The sequence below is a fragment of the Papilio xuthus genome, unplaced genomic scaffold, assembly GCF_000836235.2.
Source record: "Papilio xuthus unplaced genomic scaffold, Pxut_1.1 DF827714.1, whole genome shotgun sequence".
Lineage (NCBI taxonomy): Eukaryota > Metazoa > Arthropoda > Insecta > Lepidoptera > Papilionidae > Papilio > Papilio xuthus.
This window is the reverse complement of record NW_013530935.1, coordinates 6699397-6716222: the sequence shown is the minus strand read 5'-3', so window position 1 is coordinate 6716222 and position 16826 is coordinate 6699397. Positions and strand designations below refer to the sequence as shown.

At 42.7% G+C, this 16826-nt stretch overlaps 2 protein-coding genes across 7 annotated transcripts in view; one reads left to right on the top strand and one right to left on the bottom strand.

The window, feature by feature from the left end:
- The window catches only part of LOC106116695 (uncharacterized), a 15050-nt gene extending 10802 nt beyond the window's left edge, over nt 1-4248 (top strand). For all 6 annotated transcript variants that reach the window (XM_013310621.1, XM_013310625.1, XM_013310620.1 and 3 more), the window contains exons 2-3: nt 1151-1214; nt 1313-4248. In XM_013310621.1, the coding sequence (XP_013166075.1) occupies nt 1156-1214; nt 1313-3299 (2046 nt within the window). In that variant the 5' untranslated portion in view covers nt 1151-1155 and the 3' untranslated portion in view covers nt 3300-4248. The remainder of the gene's footprint in view (nt 1-1150; nt 1215-1312) is intronic.
- Nucleotides 4127-13172, bottom strand: LOC106116696 (transketolase). Its single transcript, XM_013310626.1, has 13 exons — nt 12936-13172; nt 10060-10177; nt 9082-9299; nt 8828-8978; nt 8033-8260; nt 7765-7952; nt 6952-7023; nt 6692-6815; nt 6439-6587; nt 6235-6352; nt 5952-6063; nt 5536-5655; nt 4127-5262 (listed from the first exon to the last, which is right to left on the bottom strand). The coding sequence occupies exons 1-13, from the start codon at nt 13031-13033 to the stop codon at nt 5090-5092; spliced, it is 1869 nt and encodes a 622-aa protein (XP_013166080.1). The 5' UTR covers nt 13034-13172; the 3' UTR covers nt 4127-5089.
- Nucleotides 13173-16826: the final 3654 nt, after the last annotated feature.

Here is a 16826-nt window from a genome sequence, read left to right as displayed (position 1 = left end):
CCCCGGCCGCCTCGCCACCTCAATGCATATCATACTGTAATATATAATATTACTACGTGATACAAAGTCTAAGTTATTCTAAAATAGTTAAAAACTCACGCATAGTATGATTACTTTCTCTCTCACTTAAAATACTACATAATACTATGAAAAGAAAGCGTAAATAATACAATTGAATTCATTCCATAGTAATTAAAATATCACGACCACACGCTCGCACAAAACAACACGAAACATAAAATACATTTCAAATTTTTTGTGATGTTCAATGACTGTAGAATCTTATCGTAAATCATTTTCTACCATAATTACTCGTAGTTGTAACGATTGAAAAAGATTATCCCGATCATTTGATCCCGATTATGTGATCTCACATACACTGGCGAAACTGACATTCATTTCGGGTCTTTATGAGGAAAGCAATCCACATTTTTCAGTAATTATTCATAGCATTTTGTTGAACAATCGTTTTAAATGTTTGTATTGATATAGTTTGCATGTTGAGTTTTGTAGCTCAGCTTTGGTGTGTGACTAACCTTATGATATGACTGCAGTTAATTAAAGCGCAGGAGAGAAGCAAAACATTTAGCACGTACACAATGTCATCGGTTTTCACAACAAAACATTGGAAGTTTTATATTTTTATTCTTCATTGTTTATTCTTACAAACCTAGCTGCAGCAACAGTTCATGAGATCGCAATATTTATCTAGGTTCTAGTGTGAATAGATTTTCGTATAGTCAAAGATTAAAAAGTGTAAACCCATACAATAGTTAAGATAAATTTTAGTTAAAGTTTCATTAAAAATAAAAAGTAGTTATCAAACGCAACAAATGTTATTCGTAATTGGTAACGTTAGTAGAGCATAAATCGTATTCAGTATGAAACAGAGCACGTAGGTTAAGCTTACGCAAGATGTGCTAACCGCCGCACGTCGCACGCCGCCCGCCGCCCGCCCGCTAGCTGGCCGGCGATATTTTGGGCCCGGTCGAGTTGCGCCCTATTCTGGCTGCCGCCTCCCGCCGCGCCGAGCTCATGCTGTTATCACTGAATATATTACCAAAACATACACAAAATGCAAAATGTATGATTGTTTTTAAAGCTATCTCAATGTAGTAGGTAACTTAACGTGATATGTGTATTGTTGCAGAAGTAATGCGGCGCACGGGCAGCGGCCCCGCCAGCCCCGCACCACTCGACCCCGCGCCGCACAGGTACGAGCGCAAGCCGGCGCTACCTCCCATATCAAATGCCGACACAAACACAAACTGCTCCGGCAAATAGACTGACAATGATTTTTTTGTGTTTCCAGAACGTCAGAAAATAAAGAATTACTGAGACAGCAGTTGCTTTCGGCGAGCAAAGAGCGAGCGGACAGGCAGGAGCGCGCCAAGCCCAAGCACTCGCGAAATCGTCAGAAGAACAGATGGAAACTCAAGTTCCACCACCAGGCGCTGCCGCAAGAGTACCTCGACCACTACGAGCAGAGCCTGCAGAAGGCCAGCGCCAAGCAGCACAGGAAGCCGCCCGAGAAGCCAAAGGTGGAGCCTAACATTGAAATTAACAACTTTACCAACGAAACTTTCAAGATTTGGGCGCAGCGCCTCGCGGAAATTCAAAACGAGACCGGATCCCAGCCCGTACCGCAGATGCCGTCTGTCCTCAGCATGGCGGCCAAGCCCAAACATGAGGACAAGAAGAAGAAGAACCCCGCCATCGCCCCGAGCAAAATCATGACGTACGAGGATTTACCTTACATGGGCGAGATGACCCTCAACAATTCTAAGCCGAGGCGTGGCAGGAAGCCTAAAAAGGCGGACATCTGCCACCTCATATACGAAAATTACGGCACTGTGGTGCCCGGCCAGCCGCCGCCGCAGGACCGCCCGATCCCGCTCGGCGCGAGCCCCGCCCTCCGCGGCGCGGAGCCCTCGCCGACCACGTCCAAGACGGACCTCCAGAACAAGATCATCTCAAACCTCCTGGAACGCAAGTTGTCCCAAGAAAACAGAAGGAGACTCGAAATCCTGTCGCCCCCGAGGTTCTGCAGCCCCGACGAGCCGATGCCGGAGGCGCCGCGCACCGCAGCGGGGCCCCTGCACAGCGACGACGAGCCCCTCAACCTCTGCATCAGGGACCTGCACGACCTCAAGATACAGATACAGAAGAAATTCGGTAACATTTACTCTTCGCTGCCCGAAGTGAAAGTGGAGGCCGACGCCGAGACGTGCGAGCGAGTCGACCTCAAGACCGAGCAGCCCAATGCCATCTCGGTCATCCAGAGGAACACGAACATCGCGCCCGCCACGGCCAGCAGCTCGCCGGACCTGTCGCGGCAGACGAGGGTCGCCTCGCCCGCGCTGTCCGAGCCGGCGCAGAGCACGCCCGGCGGAGACGGGGACGACAAGTTCCCCAGCTACGTGTACTGGCCCAACGCCGGCATCTACATGCACCCGCTGGCTCTGCACACGCAGCTCCTGTACTACCAGAGGCTGGCGGCCGGCGCACCGGGGGAGGGCCCGCCTGGCGCTCCTCGCGGCCCGGACGAGCCTCTCTCCGGCGGCAGCGAGGGCGCCGCCACCGAACCCAGCTCACCGGACGGAAACAAGAAGCTCGTGCTCAAGCAAATATCCGAGCTGCTGGATCCTAAAGTTATAAAACGAGTGGAGGAGGCGAAGACTCCCGATACCACAAAAGCGAAGAGGGCGTCGCCGAATCCCGGGCAGGGGCCGGTGAAGCGGAAGAGATCGGCCATCTTCATTCCGCCCATTCCCACGAGGACTTCCTCCACGCCCACCACGGAGGTCAGCATATGCAAGTTCAAGTTCACCGGCGGCTCCAAGCCCTCGCTGCAGGAGAAGAAGATGCTGTCGGTGGACTCCGGCGGCAACTTCCGCTACTACAGCGGCACCGGCGCCAAGGGCGGCGCCCCGCGCTGCGCCCTCCCCAGCGAGCCCCCGCCGGAGCCCGCGCCGCCCCTCGAGCCGGACACCCCGCCCGCCGCCTCCCTCGGCAAGGACGACCTCCAGAAGAAGAAGAGAAAGTCTCGGAAGACTCTGCAGAGAGAGAAGCTCGAGCAGACTTTTAAAGAGAAGGGCTTCTTGATCCAGACGCAGCAGCTGCAGTCGGCGGAGGGCGCCACCTACTGCAAGTTCCGGCAGCTGCGCAAGTTCACGCGGTACCTCTTCCGCAGCTGGAAAGACTACCTGCCAGGAGAACTGGACGACCGGCCGCCGGAGGACGCGCCCGACACACCCCCGACACCACACCCCGCGCCCGGACTCGCCGAGTGGGGATGAGGGTTGTACATTCAGTGTAGTGCTAGACGTGAAGGAAGACGTGTGTGTGTGTGTGTACAGAGAGGTCGGAGGCCGCTGAATGCATTTATAGCATAGACACGGAGACAGGGAGAGTTGTTATGTACTTATAGATATCGTCGTCCGTCCATTTGTGTGTCATGTTGTGTGTGTGTGTGTTTGTGTGTGCGAGACTGCGGCGGGAGATCATACATACAATGTTCAAGACGAGGTTAAGTTAATTAAAGTTATATAATTTGAATGAAGTAAACTGCAGAGAACAGTAACACAACTGACTGATAAATAAATATCGTCGGGTAGTTTTCTAGTTTATGACTGTTTTATATTATAGTACATATTATTATTTAAATTGTTTTTTTATTAATGAGTTCTGTTGTTGGCTAACATATAATTTGTGTGATACTAACGAGTACTGAGCTCTCCCAGGTGATGATAATATCAAACAATAAGCAACGTCAGCAGACCTGCGAGTGAGATGTACAAGTGTGGTCAGCTGATGTCAAAGCGCGAGTACAAATAATTTAGGATGTGAACACGTGTGTGTGTAGAGACGAGGAGGAGGAGGAGGAGGAGATCAATTCACTGAGTTATTTATTGTAATATAATTAAGAGATGGAGAGATGCGCAACTTTCATATTCAACAGCTAACTTTGTTTTGTGTAAGATAAATATATTTGTAAGCTTGTACATGATGTGTGCATACAGAGCGAGTCTGTCTAGTCATTACTTTAAGAATAATATATTGTTGTTATTCAACTTGTACAGATATTTAATTATTGTTCTTAGTTTTTAAAATAAAAACACTTTTGTATTTTATAAAACTTTATTTAAAAAAAAAAGAAAAAACTCAATGATTCTGTGATTTCAAAGAGAAACAAATGCAATTAAAGAGGAATGTAAACGTGCCAATAAACATTTTTAACAAATTAAACAGTATTTGATTCAACTTCACAAACAAAACAGTAAACATTGTTTAACTTCAATATAAACAGCATCACTAAACAAAGTTGTATACGAAAACAGTGATAAATGCAAAAAATAAAAGATTCCAGAGAGAAATACAAACAAGAAGCAGAGGAACGACACTCGCATAGTGTTATTGTTCCCTCCGACAACTTCGTGTAAATATAATCAAAAACCAGCAAAATTGTGCAAAATGTACCAACAACCGACTAATCTAAGTCAAATATCCTTACTTAGCTAAGTTATAAATGTTTCCAAAGTTTGTGCTTAGTGTACGCTGAAGGCACTCCTTACCTAAATACAATATACTTTTCTCTTATAAAAATATATAAATACATCTTTTTTCTTAGGATTGTGATTTACAACCGACAACATACGTGAGATGCGACGGAGATTACACAGCATCTCTGCTCACTGCAGTAACATCTTCTTGTACTCAATATTGTTGTGTATCTTGTGCAGTACAGTTCAGTCATTTGCTAAATAATTTGGAATGTGACCTCGCACTCGGAATGTACTCAATTATCAACCAATTACATATTTAAATGTTACGTAACATTAACTCTCAGTATATATATATAAAGGAAAACACAATTCCGTGCTGATTAAGTTTGTTAGTAAGAGAGTTTGCAGAATTACAAAACATTGATGTTAATTTTATCACAAATAGATTAACACTCGACGTGACATTACTCATTCCATTGTCACGAGGCAGGTTTTGTTTTGACAACACGATATGTTGAATGGAAGACGAGAGTGCGCTGGGGGAGGAGGTGAGGGAGGGTGAGGGAGGGTGAGAGAGGAGGTGGCTAGGCGTCGAGCAGGGACTTGGCGGCGGCGGCGATGTGCGGCGCGGAGATGGCGAACATGTCGAGGAGGGCGGCGGGAGGGCCGGAGCGCGGAACTCCCGACACGAACAGGTGCTTCACCACCACGTCCCGCTCCAGCGCCAGCGCCGACAGCACAGCCTCGCCCACACCTCCTGCACATACACACACACACATTCAGATCTCTCGGAACAATTGTGTACACATTATACAGAAAGTTACATTTGCTATTTGAGACAAACACAAGTCGGTCTGTGCGAGTGCTACTGACCGCGGAGGTCGACGGCGACCGCGCGAGTACGACACACTGTTGCTGTCGCATCCTTGTAGCGGAGTGCACTACTGGAGTGCGCTCACCGGATACAATGATGCAGTTCACTCACAGAACACACAAAGATAGCGGAGCTGCAGTATGTAAATGTACAGACCGGCCTGGTAGTGATCCTCCACCACGAGGACGCGTCCCCCGACAGCGCGCGCGTGCTGCAACACCGCCGCCTTGTCCAGCGGCTTCACTGTGAACGGGTCCAGCACACGCGCCTCGACACCTGCAGACACACGCTTATACTACACAAGCACTCGCCCGCGACTTTGTCCGCGCACAATTAAATAAATCTAACCTTTAACATTTTTGGACAATGTGCCCTCCAAATAGTATAAGAATTTCTTAAATCGTTTCAATAATAACAGAACATATTCAATGCAAACAATAAAATCTTTCCTTTTTAATATTAGTATAGATTTCTAAGTAAGCGAATTCCTGCTTTAAAACTTTTATCTATTCTCAATTAATGAAATGTAATTGTTGAAAGTGTAATATATCAGTGCGTGGACAGCTGCATACCCTGCTGGTGCAGCGTGGTGGCGGCGGTGAGGGCCTCGTGCAGCGTCACTCCGGCGCCGATCAGCAGCACGCGGTCGCTGGAGCTCTGCCTCACCACCTTCGCCTGACCCACCTGACAGTACACATAACTCAGTAACATTCTCTATATTCATACGTTACAAAATAATCTTTATCTAATACGTTAGATTTAGAAATAGGGTGGAGAATAAAGTAAATGTTAAACACTGAAAGATACAGAAAGTTACGTTGTCCACCAGTGAGCATTGAGAGACATGTTGAGTACCTTGAAGACTTCATCATTGTTGTATATGACGGGGGTGTTGGGTCGCGAGGTGCGCAGGTAGCAGATGCCGCGCGTGTTGGCCGCCAGCTCCACCGCGCGCTCAGTCGACACGGCGTCACTGTATGTACATACACATACATCTCAACTAAACACTACATTTGTCGGTGTACAGGGCGGAGTGGTGTAGGGGGAGGTGATACTGACGAGGGGTAGAAGACGGTGGCGGTGGGGATGGTGCGGAAGAGGGCGAGGTCCTCGAGTCCCATCTGCGAGGGTCCGTCCTCCCCGATGCTGACGCCGCAGTGCGAGCCCGCCAGATTGATGTTGGACTGGCTGATGGCGCCCATGCGGATCTGAACACGACATGGACAACATTCAATACATCTATTTATTGCAATATTAAAAAAGTATAGGAGGTGTAGGAGGTGGGGGAGGTGTAGGAGGTGCGGGAGATGACCTGGTCGAAGGCGCGTGTGAAGAAGGCGGCGAAGGTGGAGGCGAAGGCGATGACGCGGTCGCGGCAGGCGGCGCCGGTCGCCACACCCACCAGGTTCTGCTCCGCTATGAAGCACTCGATGTACCTGCAGGTTGTGCATTTAATATTAATTCCGTATATATTTTACAACTAAGTTAAGGACTTCAACAATAGTTTGAATTTAGCGCCATCTATTATCACATTTAGGTAAATAGAAAGAGAAAATGTAAACATAAGCTCACCTCTCGGGGTATGCGTTGCGCAACTTGTCGCTGAAGGTGGAGTTCTTGGTGTCGCCGTCCAGCGCGATCACCCTGACACACAGACACACGGACACACGTGTTACATAACATACATTTTTTTATATCATAAGGTGGCAAACGAGCGAGCGACCACCTGAAGTCGCTAAATTAGCGAAGTGACCGTTGCCCATAGACATACGTAATTGCATATGCGTTGCCTACCTTTAATCGACGGAGGAGAGGATGCACAGAAAGATAATATTTTCCCTTTCCATGCATCCTGTCATCCGGAAAATCCACTTCCACTTCCCATCCTTTCCTTATAAGAAAAAGAGTGGGAAGGGAAAGAGGAGTAAATTAGGCCTCCGGGACGCACACTCATCAGACTGTACGCGGAATTACTTCCACTTGAGGCGTGTCTTCTGTGTGGTGGTGGTATTTCACCGGGCGGGTCGGGTCAATACGTGCGAATATGTTAAAGCTCGCTCTACCACTGTTAACAAAACATACATACAACATATGTAGAATGTGCGAGTGCTACTGACCACGGCGGACGATGGTGTCCGCGTGAGTACGACACACGGTCAATGTCGCACACAGCTTCAGAACACACACCAACTAAGTGTGTTTCTAAATAGCTTGCGTGCGAACAATCTTATACGAACATTTTTGTTCTTATGTTAATTCACAGGAAATTCATTTGTACTAGACTATATTTATTACTTCATTTTTTTAATTATATGAAGACAAAATCTTGGGAAACAACTACTAATGCGAAGGATAATCAAAAAGGCATAACATGTGTATGTGCACCTCATGTTGGTGTCGGCGATCTTCTTGAGGGCGGTGCCGTACGCGAGGCGGGTGGCGATCAGGTCACCCTTCTTGTAGTTGGGGGGTGCGGAGAGCGACACGTCCGCCAGGTGGACGCGCGGGGCCTCCGCCAGGGGAGCGCGCGCCTTCAGCTGCGGGGCCTGGCTCTTCATCTGGGACTGCAGGTGCTGCAACGACCACCCGACGTTCATACGTTTTCTTGTGAGGAAACGATGAGAGTGGAGAGTTGAGTTGCGCGTTGCGTCACCTTGATGATCTTGTCCCCCTCTGCGCCGAGGGCCTTGCCGTGCCAGTTGTCCTTGTCCTCGATGCCGGGGAAGCCCCTGCCCTTGTAGGTCTTGGCGAGCAGGGCCGTGGGTGTGCCGCTGACCGCCGCCGCCTCGTCGAACGCCTTCACCAGCTCCGACACGTCGTGCCCGTCCACCACCATCGTGTGCAGACCGAACGCCTTCAGCCGCGCCGCGTACACCTCCATCTGTTGCGTATTACTTGTAAACAATTTATTTCATAATAAATCTTATGATCGTAACGGTCAACAAGAAAAATTATTTTAATAGTTCCCATAATTGTAAACAAATTTTACTAATGTGTGTTAATTGTGAGCTACAAGTCTGTATCGTGGGTGTGTTAGGTTTTTTAATATTCAAATGTTAACACGTTCACTGCCGGCGACGCGCCTGACGCGTTGTTTCGTATAAAAAAATGATAGTTTTATTGAATGTGTTAATATAAAGTTAGAGTTGAGGACAAGATGTAATCAGCACGTGTCAGAGGTGAGGGCTGACTGCGACCACTCTGTTATCAGAGCGCGGCGGCTGACAGTTGCATAACTCTTGTATTATCATCATCATCATCATCATCTGTTGACACATGTCACCATCGCGCGGGAAAAAACAACATATGTGTAGTAAACAATTAATTTCATTTCATTGAAAATTGTTTTTTCTCTAGATTATTATGACAGCAGTTGTTGTGTGCTTTCATAAAGATGTCACATGAGAGGTAGATGTATGATGTAAGTGGTGTTAGTGTTGGTGGTGACCTGGTGCTGCAGCGAGGTGGGCTCGGACTGTCCGAGGCGGTTGACGTCGAAGATGACGACCAGGTTGTCCAGCTTGTAGTGGGAGGCGAAGTGCAGAGACTCCCACACGCTGCCCTCCGCCGCCTCCCCGTCGCCCACCAGGCAGTACACCCTTTCAAAACAATACAACAAATTAATGAAATGTCACCGTAAGTTTGAAAACATCGACTGTTTGTAATGTGAGTCAGTTTGTTGACTGTCGGTAGCTAATTAACCTGTAGGGCGCCTGGTCGAAGTACTTGCCGACGTAAGCCATGCCGGCGGCGACGGCGAGGCCCTGGCCCAGCGAGCCGGTGCCCACGTCCACGAAGCTGAGGCGCGGCGTGGGGTGCCCCTCCAGGTCGGAGTCCAGCTTGCGCAGGTTGGAGAGCTCCGACACCGGGAACAGTCCCGCCTCCGCCCACGCCGCGTACAGAATAGGCGCAGCGTGACCCTGCACCGAGATCATACTCACAGCATTGCGTTAAGTGGTAACATAGTTAGATGATATAAAAAAAAAAATTATCGACCTCAAATGTATTGTTTAAAACATTGTTCTTTAAACTTACAGATAATGAAGAAAATCGTTCGTTATTGAAATTATATGTTTAATAAAAACATTCGACTTTATATTTATAAGATAAGAGAGCGAGATGGAAGAACGCAACATCAAGATATCACGTGAGTTTATGAATCAGAGATAGTTAAAAAAAAATCCATATCGCGTGCTTCTTCTTTAACAAATTTCCATTTGGTATGAGCATTACTTATTTGACTATTGTATATTATTAAATGTATATAGCGAATAGTTGCTACGTCCGTGTGTTTCCGATGCATCGTAGACCTTGCGTGATTAGATAAGGACGTTGATGCGGTGTCGCCGGCAGACTACATCGTCTGAGGTACGATCATACCTAACTCATTAATAACACAGTAATGCAACATCATTAAACACTAAGGAACAAGATAATTAAATATGAATATGGATGTAATGCAAATTAAAGTTCAATTTGTTGATATTTACTCAAGGATAATGATAAATGGAACAAACAAAAAACAAGTTGATAAACAATTTCGTATAATTTACATGTTTTTTTCCATGTTAAAATGAGTTGTATCAATATATTTTGTACAATTTAATATTGAATGAATGCGTAAAGCTTGTCATAGGGAAGAAGGACAGAGTTCATGTGACAGAGAATCAGGGGCCTTACCTTTGAGAGTATGAATCGGTCAGCGGAGGGGTCGCGGGGCGCGGAGACCTTGTAGCGCATGGTGTGGAAGAACAACACAGACATTATCTCTGCCATCGACGCACATGATGTCGGATGTCTGCAACAATACACACGCATACAAACATACGAACAACCACAAATTACTTGGTCATATCAAAAGTATAGCAATTATTATCACGGCCAATTAAATTTTTGCCTGCTTTCCGGAAGCGTGATTTCCTCTTTCCCTTTCGACCATTTTCTTGGTTTCTCCAATGGAGAAGGACACGCATAAAAAGGGGAAATATTCTCTTTCTGTGCGTGTCCTTCTCTGTTGTGTAAAGGTAGGCAACGAATTTGCAATTTCAGATGTCTATGGACAGCGGTCGCCTATTCCGGAGAATTCAGCTCGCCGCTTGCACGTTTGTCGCATTATATTTGAAAATAAAAAAATCGGATTTAAAAATCGAATGCTTTTTTTTAATCAGATTGAAAAATGATTAGAAAAAACAAACAAGATTTAAAAAAAAAACAAAAACGTAATCATATCGTAAGTTTTGTAAAGTTACATAAAGATTTATATTGTGTTGTGTAATGATTATCTAATTCTAATACAAACAGAGTCATGTTATCTCGTATTCCATTACGTCATCCGGCACGGCACGGCACGACACGACACGACACAGCTTAGAACATTGACTTATTAATGTAATCAATGATTGCGGATAAGACGACTTCATTCTGATTTTATTAATAGACAAGTGAAGTACAGATTTGGTAATAGTATATAGATTTTACATAACGTGACTCAGTAAATATATGTGCATTCAATAAATCAACTGTATCTTACCTGCTACTTAAGACATTATTTACATTTATGAGCTACAATATTCAACTAAAATCTAAGATAAATAATTTCCTGCAGTTGGAAAGTGGCAAGACAAATAAATGTCAGCCTTAACAGATTCTTTATTGTTATATTATTCGGTTTGGTACCTAACAATGGGTGTTATCCGACGACGCACAATATCGTATGTCTAAGGTCAGCAGGTCGAAAACGACACCAAAGCATCTCCTAACTTAGAAGCTGCTGTAAATTTAGAACTACATCTTCATAACAGTATACAAAGTTCCAAACAGGTGTTCAAATCTTTAGATTTCACACACCATTTTATTACGGTCAGGTTCCATGGCAATACACACATACAATAAAAATATTGTTATTTTTTTTCAAGAAATGTGAGCAAGTTTTATGTTTCAGCAATGAAAATCCTTGATGACAAGCAGACACTAGCTTAGTAAAAACCGGTTTGATACAAAGAATAGTTATTAGATACTCTGAATATACGCTCTGATGATTTTTCATAATGACAAACAAGTCTGTCCAGACAATATACATTGTACCTACTTTCTATGTCACCTGAACTGGTTAGCAAGGTTTTGTTTGACTGCTACTGACCGCATGCGACAAGAAAATTCGCTGCGAGTACGACAGACAAATTATGTTTGCACCAACATGTATATCAGTAGCCATAGGGTCACCGTAAACTAATGTTGGTGCATTACAAAGTAAAAATCAATTAGCATTCCTATTAGAAGCAAATAGAATACACTGACCAAAAAATTCCATAATTATGTTTGTTTTTTATGACTAACTGCTACGTAAACAATTACTTTAATAGTTCAATGCAAGCATCGAACAATATTTGGTCGAAGCATTATATGTTACCTCATAATTATAACCTTGATATAAAATTTTTATATTTTAACAAGACAAATAAGCGGGAGAGAGCAAAAAGCAATTAGTATAAAAATCTTTTATCACAAAATAGCACTCTTCAATGAATCTATTTTTTTTATTTATGATATTTTATACATTGAATATATTTAAACATAATTTTCAATTGATATAAAAGTAGTATTAAAACACATTGTTTTCTGTCTCTACAGGATTACAATAAGTTTTTGTTAAGATGCTTGGCTATGTGAATTAAATCAGGAGTTAGTAAATAAGTTCATTCAACATCAGGGTAAAACAAGTATGTAATATGTTATATTTACTAAGAATCTTCCTTCCTTATAACTTTTGTTATTTGTTACTTAAAGACAAATGACGGAAATTCTACCAAGTTTTAAGCATTTTTTATGTTTTAAAAACAAAAACAAGAAAATGTAAAAGGCCTGTAATTTTTAGTTTTGTAACATAGTGAAGTCAGCCTCTCAAGCCATAATTATTGAGTCTGAGTAAAAACTCTGAAGTGTCAGGACAAATAAAACATTTGCCGTTAATAAAAATACAGGGGGGTGGGGCATATATTGGAAAGTGCAATATTTGTGCAGACTTATACTTTAATTATCCTTTATATACTCTTCTTTAAAGTTAATATAACAGTATTTAAGTAAAATTTCTACCAAAATATATAACATTTCAAGTGGTATTTATCATGATTTTATAGAAAACTTTGTTACAATGGTGACCCATGTGGTTCAGAATTTAAATTTCAAAATAGTCGACCTAAGCACCTCAATGCATAATGCATCTAGACGCAAATTTTCGACTGGTTTATGGAGACGACAAATTACCGTATTGTTTTTCTGATCATTCGAGTCTATCAATCTAGTGTTAGACAGGTCAAGGAAAACTATAATACAGCAGGCATTAGAGCAGCGTGTAAAGTTCATTCGTGCAATGACCTACCATAACCTTCAAAGTAAATTATAATTACAAAAAAATATGCGACAGTCATTATTAACATATCAAATTAACCATTAAAACAATATTACTTGCTCATTAAAAACTTACTAGCCATGCTTATTTCTAACCTTCATAAGACCTTCATGAATCTGCAAATGATAACCTCAAATTACAAACATACCCTGATTTGGAAGCATTTGTTGCGACGATACTGTCGATTCTAAGCTTGTTGGCCATATCCTTCAGCGCCTGAATGTCTACATTTTTGTCGCCCTTCATTTTGAATAATCTTTTTTAAAAGTGTTAACTAATTATAAACAGCACGTTAACGCACACCGCGGCCGGTCACGCTACTCACTGGAAATTTTTACCGGCCGGCCGATTTAAACAGAAACGCTGAGTCGCGCTCAGTTGTGAATGAAGGTGGTTATTCACGCTGCTGATACGTCAACGTCAAAGAAATGTCACAGAAAATGACGTTTCAAAAACTTTTAAGAAAATCGATTTTTGCCCAATTGATTTTTTTACGATTTTTGCCCAGTCGACAATTTTTAATTATGTTTTTAATTACATTTCTTATGCTCCGTAGAAACATTTGAAAATGTATGATTCATGTTCAGGCTTTTGTTAATAATTCGCCCGTTACATCTTTAAATTTTAAACAGTTCACTTAATGTTTAATTTTATACAAGGCTCTTACTTTGCTTAAAATTATTTCCCACTCTGCTTAGGTTAAGAAAATGGTTGAATGATTGATTAGCTGGCCAGCAAACGAGGCAGGCGACCAGTGTTACTGCCAGCCGGTCGCTTTACAGCAAAAAGACAATCCACGAAGTTTGCCGCGCAAATACTTGCAGGCCTGCTTGCTTGCTTTTTACTAACTTTACTAAACGTGTTAATACCATATCCCTAATATTTATATGTTAATCTGAAACATAATTTGGAAAATAATTTATTTCTTCCAGAAAATACAATAGAGATTTATTGTTCAATGACGACATCTTTGATTTTCAAAGATGTATGAAAGAATGATGGAAAGGCATGTTTTATTCTTAACTTTTAACTATTAAATTCTTTATTTTTATAAATCTACATCAAGTAAGATCTTTCACTAAAATGTACGTAAAAGGTCCGATAAGAACAAGAAAACGTTTTGTTAAAATACGACGTACGGTCAAACATAAAACGTGTCTCGATGGCTTTTGTTGTGTCAACTCTGTAGAACGAAAAGGAAAATCATATTAGCAGATATAACTCTGTTGCAAAATGTACGTAATATCAGCAAACGACGCGATCAAACGCTCCCTGATATTGAAATGATAAGCACGAGGAGCTATCGCTCCCGGACGTGTCATACAGACGGACAAACTTGTAACAAACTACGACACAGGCGGAATTAAACCTTACAGTACTATCTATAGATTCTTTTCTATTTTTCTGGCTTTCTTGTATAACATTGTGAGGGATACGATAAAACGAGGGTGGCTATTGTAAATCGCGCTGACGAATCATAGCTGGACCTCCTCGCCTCACCTGACGCGGTTGCCACAATGTGGACATGGCGTTACGATATTTATTTAATCCACATTAGCTTCATTCAGCTTCAATCAAAAAACTATTTTACGCAAACGTTGCTTATAAAAACATATCATTAGCCTTAGCTAAAAAAGAAAAACCGGTAGATGCAGGCTTTTAGGGCAATTGATATAAATTGATTAACTTAATCAAAATATATAATTTCAAAGTGAAACCGTTTCAGAATTGTCTTTTTTAAAACATATTTTGTTTTTTTTTTTAAGTTATATGCTCATTATTTAAATTACATTGATAAAACTGTTTCCAGAAAATGACTATTTATTTAATTTTGATGAGAAACAATCGAAAATTCGGAATCGATTAGTCGTGTCATCGTTTGGCCGTTCGTGTCCGTTGCCTTTGCCTATTCTACGTCATAAAGGCGCGCCAACAACGACACGGCCGGATGAGGCAAAAACAGCGCTGGATAAATAAATATAAAACACAAAAACAATAAAACTCTTGTATACGGCCCGGAAAATAGCTACGCCGCGCCGCGCTGGGGGCAATAAGGGTTACCATCATTTTTATCGAATTCATCCTATTTGTTAAACTTTGCTATTTAATTTTTTTTAAGCAAAATAATGGGTAAAAAAATAGAACAATTGTTAGACCTTGTAACACGCATATGTAATGATATTCATTTATAAATTAAGACAAGAGTTTTCTTTTAATGTCTTCACGGATATTTTTACGCGACGTTTCGTCTCTGACTAGTTGGGCTAGTCCCAGTCCCAATACAACTGTGGAGGTGCGGGCACTGGGCACTGGGTACTATGGGGCGCGGGGTGCGGGGTGCAGGTTGCGGGGCGCGGTTCAGTCGGGATGTTCTGTTTTCAAATTCAATTGCGCGCTGTCCCGGGGCTCGGGGCTGGGGGCTCGGGGCTCGGGGCTCGAGGCTGGGGGCGATCTTTCTCTTTGCGATTCCGAATTGAATATCAATCCGCTGACCGGACGGGACGTAGGACATATGTGGATGAGACATGCACTGATAAATATTGTTTGTTTGTAAACATTTATATGTAGTATGACGTAAATATTGTAGCACACTTATTGTAGCATATGAAGCAATTAAGAGAATGTCAGCTAAAGATGGCAAGAGTTAAGATTAGGAATGAGAAGAACCGGAACTTGGTCAAGCGTTAACTCATCCAATGTAAAAAAAAACTTATTATATACGATAAAGTAGTTAATATCAATTAACAGAGGAGTGTTATTAAAGTCAGATCCAGTTAAAATGCCAGGTATATCCGTGTGTCGACGTCTCTCTTGACGCCGCGAAATTGTTAAAGACGTTCTTTAACTGCACAAGTGTTGTTTTGCAATTGAACGATACCGCCGATGCTGCAATTGATAGCTCGCTTTCTTTTCCAAGTTCTCAGCTATGTGTAATTATATTAGTAGGTGCACCTACATGATGTTATGCAAAATATCGCACGCATTATGAAAATCAAACAGACATCGATTCTCTTCACCAATATTTTAACTCGAAAAGAATAAGTAGTATCATAATAATTATTATACAAAAACATTCTTTATCAAATACTTTAATAAATAAATAAATTAAAATAATTATATTAATTAGCGGCAACGCTGATTAAAGAAACACCTTATTAATTTGTTTATTAGCAGTTTTTGTTCAAGCGATACATTACAATGAGGTCCCGGGGAGGTCGCGTTGCGTTCAGTTAACAGTAAACGCAATAATATCGATAACGAGGCATTAATTTGCGGGCATCCATCACGCGTGTAATCCTAACGTGATTACAACGTGTTTGTTGTCACGTCGCCGGCGTGACGCCGGCGTGACGCCGCGTGTTAGCCGCGTGCCGCCGCGTGGTGCCGCGTGGTGCCGCGTGCCGCCGCCCGCCGCCGCCCGCTCTTAATCAAGCGAGGGCTTATTGTTGATGTGTTGGTAATGCAAACAACATCAAAATGTAATAACTCTCGATTGTACCATTCTTCATTTGTTATTGCGCATCGCTGACGTCACCGCTCAGTATTAAAGCCCTTCACACGATCGCTTACGTGTTTGTACAGCTTTGGTATCTCGTTTAAAATGATACCCCTACGATATGACTCTACTAACCACTTTGTTACATATACGGTATCTAGCGATTGGTGTAAGGTGAACAATGTTAAATAAGTTCTGTTCTATCTCGACGTTTACTTTCCAAACAGTAGCTATACTGTACTACTTACCTGTTCTATTGTTCTATCCTCGTGTGAAACTATCACAAGGCATTCGACAAGGTAAGGCAGGAAGCTTTCATACGTACTCACGCAGTATACAGCCGTAAGAATGGTTAAGCTGATGGTGTAGTGAACGGGCGCAGGGCGCAGGGCGGGCTTACACTTTGTAGGCTAGTACAGTACAGGCCTCATCAATTCACTATCACTACCAACAGTATCTATTTTGTACACTTGATAACACAATTCAAATCATGAATGCTGATTAAACATCAAAATTATAAATCACAAAAACTTACTAGTTAGA

Bases quoted from the DNA above. Each gene is read 5' to 3' on its own strand.
- LOC106116696 (XM_013310626.1), bottom strand. From the start codon at position 13,033: ATGAAGGGCGACAAAAATGTAGACATTCAGGCGCTGAAGGATATGGCC. The intron at 10,178-12,935 runs GTATGTTTGTAA...GTATTGTTGCAG, and splicing joins ACAAATGCTTCCAAATCAGG to ACATCCGACATCATGTGCGT. The intron at 6,816-6,951 runs GTGAGCTTATGT...CACAACCTGCAG, and splicing joins CGCAACGCATACCCCGAGAG to GTACATCGAGTGCTTCATAG.